This window comes from Ammospiza caudacuta, chromosome 5 (assembly GCF_027887145.1).
Source record: "Ammospiza caudacuta isolate bAmmCau1 chromosome 5, bAmmCau1.pri, whole genome shotgun sequence".
NCBI classification, from domain to species: Eukaryota; Metazoa; Chordata; class Aves; order Passeriformes; family Passerellidae; genus Ammospiza; species Ammospiza caudacuta.
Genome location: NC_080597.1, coordinates 15,451,777 through 15,468,878, shown reverse-complemented (window position 1 = coordinate 15,468,878; position 17,102 = coordinate 15,451,777). Strand labels below are relative to the sequence as shown.

The window sequence follows — 17,102 nt, the reverse complement described above, 5'->3', positions numbered from 1 at the left end:
AGATTGCATCAAAATCTTCCTTTGGGGTTGATTTTTCCCAGTGTCTCTTCATTAAATTTTAGCACAGCATTTTGATTATTTTCTGTCTGGCTCTGTGATTAAAGGTTCTCATAAGAAAAAGGATTTGCCAAGGTGACAGGGTGAACTCAGCACTGGAAGCCTTATTTCAGTTTTTCTGTCTCATAGGAGTGTGGGTTTGTTTTAAAGCTCTATAAGGAGTGAAGGATAATTTACAACTATGCATGAAGAGATGGAAGAGATCCAGAGGAGGAGGATGGATTACTGATTTACAGAGCCAGCCTGACCTGTTCTGCAGACTTGGATATGGCTTTTTAAAGTGACAGATCTAGATGTCCATTTAGCAAAACCCAGAACTAGATTTCTCCAAGGTATTTAAGAATCTTGAGAATGTGGCTAAATTTCTTGACCTGACTTGTCTTGACTTTGGTGGAATCTGTCAGTGTGCAAATACCTTTATAAATCTGGATCTCAGAGGAAAGTCTTTTCCCCCAGCCAGCTCATTTGCAATTGTGATCTGTGAGAGTGTTCAGCTCTTTCGATCCTGCCTGAAGCTGGCTGCGTTGGGACCATGTTTGTACGTATACAAGATTTAGGAGTGAGGAGGTACAAATATATTAATGCAGTATTTATTGTCATTTAGTCATTACAAGGCCTAATTATGTTATTAAAAATACATCTTGCATTTTCATGTCTTCCAAAACAGCAAATGTAGACATGTGGTCTGTCTTTAAGTGCATTATTTTTGTTCATTTTTTCAAGATCACTTGAGAAGCTTTTATTCACTTGTATTTGTGCCTCTTTGTGATGCTTGATGGACGTTTCCAAGACTTCCCTCCTTTGTTTTTTATTGTTTTGGGAGAGTTTTTTTGTGACTGTGGTTTTTGGGTTTTTTTTTTTTTTTTTTTTTTTTTAACAGTAGAAACATCAGTCATGTCTAATTCAATCATCCCTGGTTACTCCTGTGAGGACCACTGAAAGGCATAATTAATTAATATTTAGAACATCACTCTTGAAGACATGAGGATGCTTTCTTTTATATAGCACAGGTTGACACAGAACTGCTGAAGCTCAGACTAAGGTTATGGCCCAGCATCCAAGTTACTCTTAAGGATCTCTTAGACATTTTCCTTTCTTTTGACTTCCTCTGCAGAATGGGATATGGCTGAGTGGGGCTGAGCACTGGTTTCAAGTTCTCTGCCCTTGATCCCTGTAGAAGAAATGAAATTTCCCAGTTACCACTCATAACATGGAGCTACTCCAGCTTCTGCTGCTTGTGTGAGACCTTTAAATCTGTGCTGATTTAGGCATGGCAAAATGCTGGCCTGCCATTGCTTACACAGCAGCTGGAAATGCCATCAAGATGATCTTTCTTCTAGTAATGAGGGTGAAAAATCAGGACAGGAAGGTGTTAGGGCTCTTCTCATTCCTGTTTTTGACTTGCAGGGGGGCCTGAAGCAAACAAAAAGGTTCTGCTTTCCCAGTGCTCCCTGGAAACTTGTCTGATCTGCTAAGACATGGCTCATGAGGAAAAGACAATCCTGAAAGAAAAGGCCTTTTAAGATTGTTAAACTTTCCTTGCATGATGATTATCAGGAGCTCTGTGCTGATGCTGAGGAGGGGTTGAATGGAGTTTATCAAGGTAGAGCTGTAGCCAGGCTTTGTCTGGCAAGTTAATAAGATGGCAAAAGTCCTTTGAATGCCACTGAAAGTCTTTGAAATTGTGCAAAAGTCCTTTGGATTTATCGAAAGCTAATCAGTATGACATTAACAAAGAACAAAGCGAGCCTAATGAAGATGAAAGATTTGAAAAGTGGATTATTTTTCTTTTGTCCTGGCTTTTCTTCCCCGAAACACTTGCCCTTGTTGGCTGGGTAACAGGCTGTGTGTTAACAGGCTGGTTATCAAATGAAATGGGGAATGTTTGAGTGTGTTGAATTAGATCCTTTTATGCTTTGTCTGTCAGGGTTTCCTTCATAAATGCAGGTTTTAACCAAGTCATTAAAATGCTCATTTAGCTGAAATTTGGCAATCTAATTCTTCCCTTGACAAGATGCTTTAAATATCCTTTACCTAGTCAACAAAATTTGATTAAAATCAGCATGGGTGTTTCTTTTTCCAAACTCCTCTCTCTCCTTCTTAATTTGAGCGTCCAAAAATAACCTGTTTGGGTACTTTCCGTGCATTCCTCCAAGAAAACAACGTTCAGTAGAAATGTGGAGTTTCAAACTTCTTGAATTGTAAAGGATATCTAGCTATGTGAAGATGCAAAAGTAAAATTAAAGCCAGGAATAACCTGTGAGATGATCTGGACAATAGTAGAACCCCAGGAAATGATGCACTGTAGACTTGTGAAGTTTGGAAACATTAAGGTACAACTTTGAGTAGCTTTAATCAGTGGAAATGACAGAGCCTGGAACTTCTGGTGCTCAATCTAGTGGAATCCCTCTCAGGGTTAGCAGGTCACTGGCATTCTCTGAGCACCAACTACCAGAAGCAGCACACAAACACACAGAGATGAAAGTTGCCTTCCTGCTATGCAGACTTTACAGATTTTGTAAAGTTACTAAGTGAAAATTCAGCAATGAGATTTCTTGCCTGTTCATGTTGTTCTATCAAGAAATACTTTGTCTATACCTGTTTTCCATGTGTAAAGGTTACTTCCATTATGAGTTTGTCATATATACTTTCTCCTGGGGCCTTCTGCTGCTCCCACAGGGTGAGGATGCTGATATATGTATGCATTCAGACATCTCATCTTTTCACATAGCACTGTGTACCAAGGCTGAGCCTGAAATCTGTCCAAGAGGCACCAATTTTTATACTCAGGAGGACCACCTGCAGCACTGGCTCCTGAGCCTGAGCACCTTCAGGCTCTCTCAGATACCCTCTGTGGATCACAATTTGGGAATTTGGCTTCTTGCAGAGGGGTGCAACTAAATTCTATTTAAATGTAGATTTAAAAGAAGGTATTGCCTTCTCTGTAGTTGCAAATCTGTCTCTAAACTCCAGAATGAGAAGTGTAAATGAGAAACTCTTTTTGTGGTACCTTTTTCTTTCCCATTCATGGAAGGGTAAAAATTACTGTGCCTGAGTTTGTTGAAAAACAAGCAGCAGAGGATTATGATTTCTGGATTATTCTTTACTGCAAAAGAAGCTGATGAAGATATACTAAAAAAAAAGCCCAAACCCAAAACAACATATAATGAAACTATTAGAATAATAATTTATACAATTACACTTGCTTAAGCTCTGCAGTTTGTAATTCTTCTTGTTCTTGGTGCATATTGGCTGCATGCACCTTCCAGTGGCATTTTACAGCAATATTCAGTGCTGTATTTCAGGTACAATTCAGTAAATTGAAATTTCAAGACATCCAATGACACAAAAAAGCTTGAAAAGTGTTGAGCTTTATTAAGGCCTATTTTAGCATAGCATTCTTTCTTTCTAAACACCTGCAGAAAATTTTACTTGATTTCATTAGTAGCAAGATAAAAATACTAATGTTGTTCTTTTCAAGGCTTCTTTTGTTTTGGCAATTTATTGAAGAATGTGGAAGTGATCTTACATAAATCAGAAAAAGCAATAGGTTTTGGAGTGCTGAGACTCTCACTGTGTCCTTAGGTCATTCTGGGCTGGGATATTGAAAGGGACTCAGAACAGGTGTAATATGACACACAACACTAGATGATTTATGCCCCTTCTATCTGGAGAATGAAGCATGGGACAATAGCTGCTGGTCTGTTTTGTAGAAACCCTCAGCACCAACAATCTCAGTTGAAATGAAAATGAAAGTGGCAGCTGCTGACCAGAGCTGAAAATGGGGCCATGGATGTCAGCCTGAAAACTGAGTTCCATTATGTTTATGGTTTAATGTCTGCATCTCAAAACTTTCTCTAAACAATGTCTTTTTGGGTTTATTATTTCTGTAACAGCAGGGCAAGAAAAAGCATCATCAAGGATGTACTTGATTTCTCACCTGAGCCTTCTGTCTCCATCACCCTCAGTCCACAAGTGACCTGTTTTGGAAATTTGAAGGCAGTCTGTTCAGTCATTTTTTGAGAAGGCAGGAAGTGTCAATCAGAGTCTCCTAATTTCTCCTGTTACTGTTATAAATATCTATATATATATTTAATCACCATTATGTTGAAAGCAAGCAGCTGAAGGATGTCAGAATTCAGTTCATATTGGGTAGGTAACTCTATTCACTTGAGTCCTTCAATGAAAACCTGTAGGATCAAATCCTCAGTGCCAAGTTCTCTGTGCTGGCTCTAGTGGCAAACCTGAGATGACCCAGACTTTCTTGCTTGCTTGCAACCAGCAATATCTGAAGGTAGCATAGAAATTCAGCCTTCCTGTACCTTCTCTGCACCTTTGCTGGAAGGCCACAGTGCGTGGCTGGGACTGAGGAGCGCTGCCTGCTGATTTTGTCTCTTCTTGATGAGGGACCAAAGGCAGAGAACTCAGCTTGGCTGCTAAAATTGGGACACCAGGATTATTTTAAGGTGTCAGGTGAACAAATGTCATGCTGAAAGAAATGTGGAAACTTAAGAAGGAACCAAAACTTTGTGAAGATAGTTACATATGTGTAGAAGTTCTGGTTTTTTGGTGTTCATCTGTCATTCCTGTTGCTGTATAGCAGTAGCAAGAGGCACTTGGAGTTGGGAGACTGTGACAATGTCAGGGAGGAGCAAAATGGACTATTTGAGGCAGGTGTCAGCACAGGGAAGGAAGTAAGGTTTCTGAATTAAGTTTGTAATGGTAACACAGTGGCTAATGCAAAAAACGATATGGAGACAGAATAAACCCTTGGTCATTTCTGTGTTAGCACATCACGTTGTGAGATGTAGGGAAGGTATTTTCAGCCATTTGACAAAGATTTGAAAGTTTTCCTCCTTTCTTCAGGCTTCTGTTGTGGAGAGGAGTGGGCATTTTGAGGGGTTAAAGAGATACAAATTATTAATTTTTAATAAAAGTGTTATCAATGTAACAGAATCTCTTCACAACAGTTGTCTGTTTAATGTTAGATGTATGATAATGTGATACTGAAAAGTTCCCCTGGGACTCATCATCTGTAAGATGTATACACACTGTAATTGCCTAAGAAGAAAATTGTTATTATATATAACTTATAATCTTACTTCAGCATTTTCAGCATATCCTGTGTCAGGGAATATTGCTAAATATTGACACAAAATTGTTTCTTTGTGTAAATCAAATCTTGAAAGGTTTCATGTGCAGTTAGTGAGTGGGTGTGTGTGTTTTTGTTTATTTGTGAATATGTCTGCCTACATAATCCCTCATCTTATAGGCTACATATTTCTCTTGTCAAAAGTATGATATTTAACAGCTTTTAAATAGTAATACTTTAAAGTTATTATTGTATGGCATCTTTCATCCAAACTTCTCCTAGTACTAATTAATGCTTGATAATCCTGATAGACATAGAAAATTTTATCCCCATTAATAATAGCTAAAGAGAACTACAGTGTAATGAAATAATTTTCTCTAGTGGCATTGTCACTCCTGTTTCAAAGATGAGTTAGTTCTGAGTTCACTGTCTTCTCCTGTAAAATCTCAGTAGACATAGAGACTGTTATTTTTTATCTCAGTCTATCTGCTCCGGGTCAATCCTGGAACTGATTGCATGTGCGTCTGTGTGGGTGACTGTAACTGGCTGCATTTAGAATAGTAACTGTGCTTTCTTCATCATCCCTTTTGGGTTTGGTTGGTTGAGATTCCTCTTGAGTTAACAAGCTTGATTGCAAGATGCTCTTTCTAGAGGTGAGGACATAACCAGCTAAGTCAGTCAGAAATTGAAGCAGTAAGTCTTTTACTCTCACACTGCTTCTAAAACTTCACTCTCCTTTTGCAGGGTGGAAACATAACAGAGAACTGAACCAAACCCTCTCCCCCAGTTATGAAATGTCTGAAAGCTATTGAGATAGTATTTGACTTCTTTTCTTTTCCAGCTTAACCCACACTACCCAGAAGGTAATAATGAAGGAAAAGCTTTGGTAAGTGGAATTTATGTTGCATATAATCTGGGGAATGCTGTATCCTTAACCCAGCACATCCTGACATATGGAAGCTCTTCATAGCTTTCCTTTTCCTTATGTGTTCCAGCTGCTGGGATTGTTTTCCATATCCTGTGTAAGGTAGGATGTATCTCGGAACTGGCAATTCAGAAAGTTTTCCCTCACTCTGAGGCAAATGATAAGAAACTTATTCAAATTCTGCATCAAAGTGGCATTAGTTGAAGCTGTTCTGCTTGTTGTCTGACTGCAGATATGAAATGTGTTGGTTCTTAGCTCAGATGTGTTATTTCCTGGCAACAGCCTTTGCCTGATACAGCTTCAACAGTATTTTAGCTAATTCTGACTAATGAGGCCAGACATGGAGATTATAGTGTGTGAAGGAAGTGGAGTTGGGGGAAGTCTCCTTGAGGGAGTCTTATTGTTACTAAGTCAACAAATATTCCCAAAAAGAATAATTCCTTCATCAAATTCATGAGATTGCCTTGGAAAAGCCGAGATCTTCTTCAAAAAATTCAATTTAATTTCTCTCTGCTTGCCTTCCGGCTTTTGTTCTTTAAGAGGACACATTTTCAAGTTTTTCTCTGCACAGAGAAGGAATTTTTGATTTTTCATGACAAGAAACCCAAGATTCTTACATAATTACATGCCTTGAGGACTGCAATTTTAATAAAAATGAAGCCTTTCATAGGAGTTGGCTACATTGGTTTTCCATCTTCCCTGATATTTGGCATTAGTGGTGATATTGCAATAAGAGCTAAGCTGTCTAGAGAAATGAGAATTCTCTCCTATGAAAGTACAGAAGTTCCACCAGTTGTTTCTCTTTTGTATTGAAATGAAACTTGAGGCCTTTGAAGCTTTGGAATGGAAATCAAGATCAGTTCTAGAATTCTCCAGTGAGTAGGTGTTAGGCCCTTGTCACTGAGGAGCCAATCCTATGGTACCACACCATACTTATTTATGGTGTAAGTTTTCCCTCTGTAGCCATTCCAGTTCATCTAAATAGTTAAATATTCCCTGGACTGGATAATGACAAAGGCACAAATGTAATTTAAGCATGAATGTTAAAGGTGGTTTCACTATCAGTTTGGCTTATTCCTCCTCGATATTGGTTTCAGCTAAAACCCCAGACCAGATAAAGCACATTAGAGGAATGCTTCCAATAAAAAAGTAATCAAAGCTGATTGATGATTAAAGCTGATATCTCTGTGGACATTTTAATTTATGCAGTCAGCACTTTCCTATGAAAGATGTTTTGTGGAAGAACTTCTAGCAATTTTTGGTGACACCTCCATGTAAATCCAAGGCTACAGGCTCTATTAGTGTGGTAAAAATCCTTTTGGATCCTTCACTCCTTTATAATCTTGTTGGAAATGCCATGAGTCAGCAATGGCTATTTAAGCCTTCATTTAGCCCTGGAGCAACCCAATGTAGAAACTTTATATCCCTGTGCAGGAATTTCTTTGATGTTACAATGATGCAGTGCATTGAATTGTCCCTCAAAAGTAAAAGAATCTTGTAATATTTGGAGTTCTTGGAGGGTCAGCTATGTCACTCTTGTATCCAATAGCACATAACCTGGAGCACACAGGCTTTCCTTGCTCTGGTTATCATCTGTAGTGTTTCCTCTGTCTGGTCTCTGCCTAACGGGCTCACAGCAAAGGCACCTTCTTTTCCATCCTTTGAAGCAATTAATTTTGAAATATTGCCCATGAAGTAAATATGTAGTGGAGAGGTTGAAGTGGACCTACCCCAGCAAAATTTGAAGTCTGAGTAGCAGGGAAATAGGAGATGAGTAAACGAATCCTCGTGACTGAAGGGCTGAACCTGTAGCCTGTGCCCTTGAGGCCAAGAAGGCCAATGGAATCCTGGGGTGCACTGGGAAGAGCAGTGCCAGCAGCTCAGGGAGTGATCCTGCCCCTCTGCCCAGCCCTGTGTGGCACATCTGCAGTGCTGTGTCCAGTCCTGGGCTCCTCAGCACAGCAGGGACAGGGAGCTCCTGGATTGGGGCCAGTGGAGGCTGCAGAGATGATTCAGGGCCTGGAGCATCTGTGGCAGGGAAAGGCTGAGGGAGCTGGGGCTGTCCAGCCTGGAGAGGAGCCCCAGCTGAGAGGGGCCCTCAGCCCTGGGTGTCCCTGTGTGCAGGGAGGGCTCCGAGCAGGGCCCAGGCTCTGCCCCAGGGCCCAGCAATGGCACCAGAGGAACGGGCAGGGACTGAGCCCAGGAGGTTCCACCTGGGCAGGAGGCAGAACTTCTGTCCTGGGCAGTGATTGAGCACTGAACAGATTGTCCAGAGAGAGTGTGGAGTCTCCTCGCTGGGGATATTCCAGAACCATCTGGACACAACCCTGTGCCCTGTGCTCTGGCATGGCCCTGTTGGAGCAGGGAGGGAGGTGGCACTGACCCACTGTGGTCCCTTCAGCCTGAGCCATTCTGGGACTCTCTTTTCTCTACTGGACTGTTGGATGAAACAGTAGTAGTTCCTTCTCTGTTGTCTGCGTTTTAAAGGCAGCACAGCCATCTGTGCATTCTGTGCCAGCCCTGAACCCCTCAGCATGTGCTGGGGCTGCTTGTGCATGTTCATGTCCTGGTTTACAAGGCCTGATCCCAGTGGCTCAGGCAACTGAATTTTGGGAAGCAGCAATGGAGAATGGTTTTCCATGATGCAGCAGTGGGCACGGACACCAGGGTTCTGCCTAAGCACATCTTTTCTGCCTTGCCTTAAGTGACTCCAGAGTCACTTAAGGGTTAAAAGAGTTTTGGCTCCAGAGAGCATAAATATTACTGGAAGTCACTGGGACTTCTGTTCCCAAGCATTAAATGTATGTTTGGACTGAGGTTCATTGCTTGTTTATGAGCTGCTTCTTGACAATCCAGCCAAATTGTCTTGTGAAGCACTGCTTTTAATTCTGGTAAAATTTGGCCTTGCAATGAGTTATTGATATTCCCACATCTAACTTCCAGAATATTTTTTTTAAGTGGGAAGACCTTTTTGAGATTTAAGGGTCTTATCAAATGAGGGCTCCTTCATCTCTTAAAGTCCAGGAGATTGTAGTGTCTCATGTATCAAAATGCAGTGCTCTGTGTTACAGCTCCCACTAACCCCAAAATTGGTGTTTTTTATGCTGCAAATTACTATGCTTGTTCTAAGGAGAGAAATGTACAGCATCAAGAAGAATGCTACCAACAACAGGGAAATGTCAGGAGCAGCTGGGAACCTGGCATTTGTTAGTGCCTTTGTGTTAAAGGCTGACTTTGGATGGGTACCTTATCTCCATTTGTCTGCATTTTCATGAGAGGGCTAATTCTAACCAGTTCCCATCTGTCTTTTATTGTTGAGATTTTTGTTAGGGTGGAGACTGGTATGTACTCACTTATCTTGTAAAGAAGTTGGGCAGTTCTACTGTGGGCTGCCAGGTACAATTTGATGTATCTCCTTTGACTTCTGTTTATATATCTTTATGAATTCCCAACATTCTGCAATTCTAACTTTTCCTTTTTGCTGTCAACCCAGGAGATTTTTTTTCCTGATAAAAACTGTAAATTAATTTGTTTTTATTAAAAAATATTTTATTTTACCTTCCAGGAATGACCTATATTGAATTACATATTTTATGTGGGTGATGCTGTTTAAACAAGTAGAATAGAGAATCTGAAAAACACTGAAAAGAAAAGAGAAAAGAAAAATCATCAGCTTAAAAATGGCAGCTTATATAAAGCCAGCAGTCAGACCACCGGGGAGGCTGGGGGAGAAGGGGAGACACGGATGCCGGTGCATTATTATTATTCTGCTGTTGCACACGGGTCTGAATCAGCTCTGGAAATGCATACATTGTTTCTTACAGAATGTCTCTGGCTCCTAACAACAGGATTGCAACGTGATGTCTCTGCTAAAAACGCGATGACTCACAAATGAGTCAACAGTGAAGGTGTTACAGGAGGCTAACTGCTGTGCTGTCTGCCAGGGCTCCTAGCAGGCAGGAGCAAGGCTGGCCATTCATTTACTCCATTTTCTTCTCATAAAGAATTTTAAAAATAATCTAACCTATGGAGTTCTGCTCACGTTACTGCTCTGTGAAAATGCTGGTTTTGTAAGAGCCTCCTAAACTGGGTTAACGTATTGAGATACCACATTGCTCTGGATTTAACAGGCATTTTCAGAACTCTGGCTGCTATTAAATTTAATTTCTGCTGAAATCTGTAGTGCAGCTTAATGTATTCATTCAGGAGCAGGGCATTATCCTTGTCTGTCTCTATGCCACAAGAGGTGTCTTCACCAATTGGAATTGTAGATTTGGTTTCTAAAAGAAAAGGTATTTTAGGTCTGTCGTGTTTTTGGATTGCTTTTTGCAGTTGAAATGAAGGCCCTCCTGTAAGCAAAACTCCATGTAGGTCTCTTGAATTTTAGGTATGATGCCCAGTTGACTTAAATAAGGAAGTTTTGGGATAGTAGCAATTACTAGCAAATTCTGTTAAGAGCTGTGAAAAGTGTTATCTGCTGAGCTCTAAGTCTCAAGGAGGACAAATCTCATTGGACCTGATTATTTTGTCACTGATTCCAGCATGGGATTTGTCTCTCCTTACATTTGCCTTCCACATGGCAAGCAGTATGTTTGTGCTTTTTTTTTTTTGTCTTTAAGCTTCTTTTTAAATCATGGTGCAGTGTAAATCAGTAGTGGTAGCCCAGGAGCTAAAGACTTTGCGGTGGGCCTGGATCAGTATTTCCCCTTCTCACCAAAATGGAGGTTTTTCTCACCACCCAGGACTCTTTTTATGAATGTTCAGCTTTTGCTTTCTTAGGTGAGTCCCACCCTGGCTGGGCCATGGGGGTTTACTCAGTTCCCCTTCCTGGATGTGATTATTGAGCTTTGCTGCTGCAGAATAAGGATGGGGGCTCATAGCTCTCTATGCCAGTGCACACTGAGGTTTTCTCAGGCTGAAGGAGCTGACTCTGCTCTTTGTACCTCTGATACTTACACTGGGTTGTTTGGAAGGGGTGGATCCAACTCCTGACAGGCAGAAGCAGAACTCAATGTGTGACCTCCTTGATCCTTGTGAGTGATTTAACCAGTGCACAAGAATGAAGTGATTGCACCTTCCTCACCTTGGGTATGTGTCTGATGTGACTTGTGACAGCCTGTGGCTAGTTTGTTGTAGTTTGGGACAATCAAAACTATATACATTTTCCTTTCAGGAATGTACTATTTGGTAATATTGTTTTACCCACAGTTCTCTATGCTCCTGGCATGTAATCCACCTGGTTTTGTTTATTTTTTATTAAATCCTGGAAGTGTTTTCCTTGGCTGTCACTGACCATATTGCCAACATCTCTGAAACTGTTCGATTGGCTTTCTCTTCACACTGCTTTAAGTTGAATTTTCTTCTCTCTGCATTTGAGTTCCTTTGCAGTTCTTTTCTTCTTTTCTCTTAATTGAATCCAGTTTTGCTGGCTGCATCTGCTCATATGCCAGTTTCTACCTGAGCAAATGTCACCTTGTTTTCATCTGCTTAGGAATGCAGTACTTCTCCTAAGCTATTGTCTAATTAATTTAAACTAGCCTAGTACTTTCACTTCTTTCCACATCCTCACATGGACTCACCTGCTGATTCAATAATGGCTGGGTTAAGTGCAGATTCTGATGGCTGCTTACTAAATTTAATTTATCGTGAGAGGCTTTCTGTATGCAAGTGTCTGTGCATTCTCTCTCTCCCACACAGGCATGTGCACGTGCACTGGGACATAAAATGAGGCACAAATACACATTCATGTTTGGTCCTATGTAATGACAGCATTGCTGTCTCTCATGTACCCCTTGTATAAAATTTGTTTCCAGAGCTCTCAGGTTGGGGATCACTTCTTGGATTTTTTTTCTCATGAGTAGTGCTTAACTCCCATAACCTAGGTTGGGTTGTGAGATTCAGATTCTAAATTATTGCTGTAAGGAGAGTTCTGAGGTTTGTGGGGGAGTTCAGCCTGGAACTGCTGTACAGCTCTCATGCAGGTCTGATTTTGCTCACCTAAGCTTGGCATTGCAGTTAGCTGTGTTGCAGGCACTGTCTTGCCCTCTGTTGAAGTAGAATTTCTTCTTAGGCTAAAAACCAGATCTTGTTCCAATGTCTGCCAGGTACTAAGCTTAGTACCTGGCAGACATTGATGGGTTGATGGGATTTAGGGCTGGTGAACTCATTGCTCAGCTGGATCTATCCTACTTCTGGGGTCACCGGGTAATGAGCAGGGTTAGCCCCAAACTGCTGGGTGAACTTGTCCACAGAGCTAATGGTTGTGTGCTCCTAAAGCACAGGGGACCTGACTTTGCCTCCTGCCAGCTCACCCACTTTATACACTGGTCATGGTGTTCTGTGGTGGGGAATATCCCTTTGCCCAGTCTGGGTCAGGTGTCCTGTCCATGTTCCCTCCCAGTATGGTTTCATGTTTTGGTCTGTATTTTACTCAGAGCCCCAGGATAAAAAGAAAACCATACAATTATGAAGTGTCCTGCCTTTTTGTATAACAGTCATTTCAGTTTGGAAATTACAGTGAAGTGGGTAGTTTCTGGGAAACCCTAATTAGATTTCACTGTAAGTTGTGGAAAATATCAAAAAGTTTGGATGCTGTCCTAAACTATCATGTGCTACTCACTCCTTTACAGATCTCTTGAATTTTAAACTGGATTTCCAGTTTTCTGTTTTGCTATGAAGTGTAGGAAGTAGTTTTTCATTTAATATTAGACTCTGACTCACACCTGTTAAGCTCTCAGAAGGATGTTTTTATTGTTTCTATGCCTTTTCAGTTTGTGTTTCATCACGAGTACGTACAACAAAATATGTATGGAAATCACAAAAGCAATTTGCTGTTTTCTCAATCCTTGCATATAGGTTAAATTTTTTTGTGCATTTTCAGTAGTATTTTTGAGCATAAGATACAAGAGGATGTGGGGACTGTCAGATGAGTTTACTCTTGTGCAAGTCACAGGAGATGGTTGCTCTTTGTCTTAGCAAGCCTTCCTCTCAAACACTTGTGGCAGTACCCTAATGACTAGAGGAGCCTAGGAAAAATGTATTTCTGTATTTTTTTCTGCTCTCTCCATCCTTGATAGAAGTAATGGGATGGAGAGCTGGCATTTTGTAAGCTTGATAATGAAAAAATTGATGTTTTGGAAGGCTTCAAAAAGTGCCTTGAAATGAGTTGATAACTAACCCTTTCTTCCACAATTTCACCCATCCTCGATTTTGTTGTTTAATTTCAATTGGCAATATGGATAATCAAAGCTTTGCCCTTGATTATCCCTTAAAGTTTGGTTTTAATCAAGTTACTAATGCAAACCAAGTAGAGCCTGGCCTTTTATGTTGTACAGCTCTTCCTTAGTGGTGTATTGTAAATCATCATAATAGCATTTCATGCTTCCTGGGTTGGATTTTTTTCTCTTTTGGCTTTCCTCATTCCTCTTCTCCTCTCCCTCTGTGATGTATTCTGTGTACATGAATGGCCCTGGGCTGCCAGTCTCTTAATTGGTTATCAGTCTTTTGTTGGATGTGTAACTCGGCACCCCAGAGGAGCAGCTTTTACTCACACCAGTAATTCTCTTGGTTGCTGTGTGGATAGCTCTGAGTGACTCCATCAAGCCAAGAAATGTTCTCAGGGAAGGTGGCATCTGGAGTCTGTAGGCAAAGCTGTGGAGGTGACTAAAGATATGAGGATGGTGCTGCGGGGTCACAAAATTCCCCTGGGCTCTCAGCAGGTGGTGAGAGGCTGATCCCACCTTAGCTCATGGCTTTGGCTGAGTAACTCTGTCCCTCAAAAGGACAGCTCCTGCCCTTGCAGGGGGTAAAATCAGACCTGTGTTGGACCCAGTCTCGGTGTGTTATCAGCCTGTGCTGAGATTTGTAATGCAATCCAGCTGGGGCTTTGCCTGCCCCCCTTGCCATGTCAAGCTGGTCCTGATGGAGCGGATGTTCTGCCTCCTGCTCTTTGGAGAGTGTGCACAGGATAAGAGGAAATGGCCTCAAGCTGCTCCACAGGAGCTTCAGGTTGGTCATCAGGAATAATTTCTTCTTGGAAAGGTCTGACAAACATTGGAAGGGGTTGCCCAGGGAGGTGATGGAGTCCCCATCCCTGGAGGTATTCAGGAAACAACTGGACATGGCTTGAGTTTAGTTGACAAGGTGGTGAGTTTAGTGACAAGGTGGTCAAAGGGTGGACTTGGTAATCTTGGAGATCTTTTCCAACCTAAATGATTCTGTGATTCTCTGAAAGCGTGCTGCTCTGATTCTGCAATCTGAGAGGAAAAAGCCATCAAACTTACATAAAACAACAATAGATTGAAGCAAATTGCTTAGTTTTTAAATCCCCTACTTGTCTTAAACCCAGACAACTAATTTTCATTCATTCTCTTGTTTCAAATGTGGCCCTTTCCAGATCGGCACTGTGTAGTTGCATCAGGTGGGAGTGAGGGGTCTGCAGCTACTGCAGGTTTTTGAGGTTGTAGGTGTCCAAAAAAGCATAACCAGTGCTGCAATGCCTCTATAGCTTGTGGCCTGCTGTTGTTCTAATGACTGCCTGAGACCCCATGAAGCAAAGTGCATCCTTTGTGTTACTCCAAAGCCAGTCGTGGTAGATTCTTGCTCGAAGGTAAAAAAAAAAAAAAAAAAAAATTCAGACATATTACTTGTCTGCAAGGTAATTGAAGAATTTCTAATGGGCCCTGATGCAAGCAAATAACCCTTGTGCCTAATCAGCAGAGAGAAGGCGACCTTCCTGCTTCAAAGAAGAAACGCCAGGCAGGGGAGAAGATTATGTATACTTTGGTCTCTGTGCCACATGGAAATGACATTGCATCTCTCTTTGAACTGGATGCCACCACCCTTCAGAGAGCTGATTGCCTGGTTCCAAGGTAAAATAAAAAAAAAAAAAGGAAATGAAAAAAGGGCAGAAAATAGTGCTGTATTGACAGGGTTTCTTCCTGGCATTATGCTGGTGAGTAAAGCAGAAAAAAAGCAAACATGAGCAAGTATTATCCTTCTGTTAAAATTTGAGGAGTGTTCATGGATAAATAAGGGATGTATAAAACATGATACTGCTGCTGTGACTGGGTAAAATAATTACAAGGATAAAACAAGTGACACTTAGAGAGAGAGAAAAAATAATGGTCTAAATATTGCACAGATCTGTGCCAGGATAGAATTGAGCTCTGTGCACTGTTTGAAAAAAATGTACTTTTAATAGATTTAACTGAGTTGTTCCCAACAAAATAATGTGTGGGGTGAGCTGGGCTTGTATTTCCCTGACAGATCATGATGCCACTGAGCACATTTGTTATTCAAATGTATTCAGCAAGTGGCTTCTGGGTTTTAATTGTCAATATTTGAAATTTTAGCTGTGTAGCATAGCTGAGATTGGTTAGATAAGTCACACGGTGTTGGTTGTGACTGAATGGGCTTGCAGACACTTGGGGCTGGTTGTTATGAGGGTGGATTTTAAAGCTGGGTACCCACAAATACTGATGTATGTGACTTTGAAGTGTGTTTGCTATGCTAAGTTCTGCCAGATAATTTGCTTACTTGAATACTCAAAAGCCCATCATCGTGAAAGGGAGAGCGTGAATGGAGACCACAGTGAATATATTTCAAAAGTAAAATTCAGAGTTAAAATTGTAATTGATTTCTCAGCTCTGCTTTTTGATAATACCACAGATTATCATATGGAAAGAATTTAGAAGGATCTCATATCTGCTCTTTGTTCACTTGATTTTCAGTTGAGAACTGGTACTGTAAATGCTTGCTCTGGAACAAGGGTTTGCAGATCATAATGATGAAGCTGTGAAACCACGGTCAGCTTTACTTTCTGGCTTTTGTGCTGTGACAGCTTAAAAGGATTCGTTATTCTGCAGGAAAAAAATAATAAAAGAATTGGGTTTATTCATGAAATGTATTTCTGTTCAGATGGGATTTTATAACATCTTCCTTTTAGTTTTTTTTTTTCCTTTAAAGAATATTTTACTCCTAGACTTACATAAATACTTAAACCCTGCATTCTGCATAATCCCAAGATGCTGGCTGTTCTTGTTGCAGCTCTGGTCTGGGTGAGAAAGAAGGAGTCAAGGGAAGGAGTACTGCAGTGTCTTTTAGGTCCACCTCCCTTTTTTATTGCAGCAGCTGGTGTGGCTGCTGCTCTCCAGCCTCATGCCACAGGCAGGTGTTGCAGGGCATCCCATTTGCCCACGTGGGCTCAGGACTGATCCATCTCAGCTGCTGTTTGCTCTGTCCCCTGTAGGAACTCCTACGTCCGACTGAGGCACTTGTGCACCAACACTTGGGTCACCAGCACCAGCATCCCCATAGACACTGAGGAGGAGAGGCCTGTGATGTTAAAGGTAAACAAAACCCCAAACTCGTTCCTGATGCTGGCTCACTTCTAACCTATGAAGTGTGCATAATAATTAGGATAAAGGTAAGAGGATTTCTCACCCACTTTAAACCAAAAATCATTGCAGATTGGGACGTGCCAAACCAAAGAAGACAAGGAAGCTTTTGCCATTGTATCAGTTCCTCTCTCTGAGGTCAGAGACTTGGACTTTGCCAATGATGCCAACAAGGTTCTAGCATCAACTGTTAAAAAGCTGGAGAACGGAACAATAACCCAGAATGAAAGGAGGTTAGTGAGTTTTATTTTTTCCCCTGCTAAATTGATGTTTGGTTACTCATGGTAACACAGTCATGGGTAGGTGATATCCACATGGACAGAGGCAACTGGGAGAGGACACTTCAGTTCTGAGAGTGCCAGCCTGGGGTTAGATGCCCCCTCTATTGGAGCATACTTGCTGTTCCTCAGGCTGGTGTGTGTATTCCTGTGTAAAAGGGGGGTAAACAGCACTTCCCCACCTCACTGGCCACATAAATAAATGGGTGGTTCCCTGGGCAAATGTCTTTATCTGGATTTCTTTTGATAATCTGCTTCTGCGCTGTAATGTGAAGGTGCATTGCATCTGATTCTCATGTACATGAAAGCAGCACTGCAGGGCTCTGGACCTGTGTGAAGTTCACCACACTGCA

General features: G+C 41.3%; 1 protein-coding gene across 1 annotated transcript in view; it reads left to right on the top strand.

The window, feature by feature from the left end:
* ITPR2 (inositol 1,4,5-trisphosphate receptor type 2) overlaps positions 1-17,102 on the top strand; it is a 241,630-nt gene that overhangs the window by 51,330 nt on the left and 173,198 nt on the right. The window contains exons 10-13 of the mRNA XM_058805787.1: positions 5,991-6,035; positions 14,790-14,944; positions 16,324-16,423; positions 16,544-16,704. Coding sequence (XP_058661770.1) covers positions 5,991-6,035; positions 14,790-14,944; positions 16,324-16,423; positions 16,544-16,704 — 461 coding nt within the window. The remainder of the gene's footprint in view (positions 1-5,990; positions 6,036-14,789; positions 14,945-16,323; positions 16,424-16,543; positions 16,705-17,102) is intronic.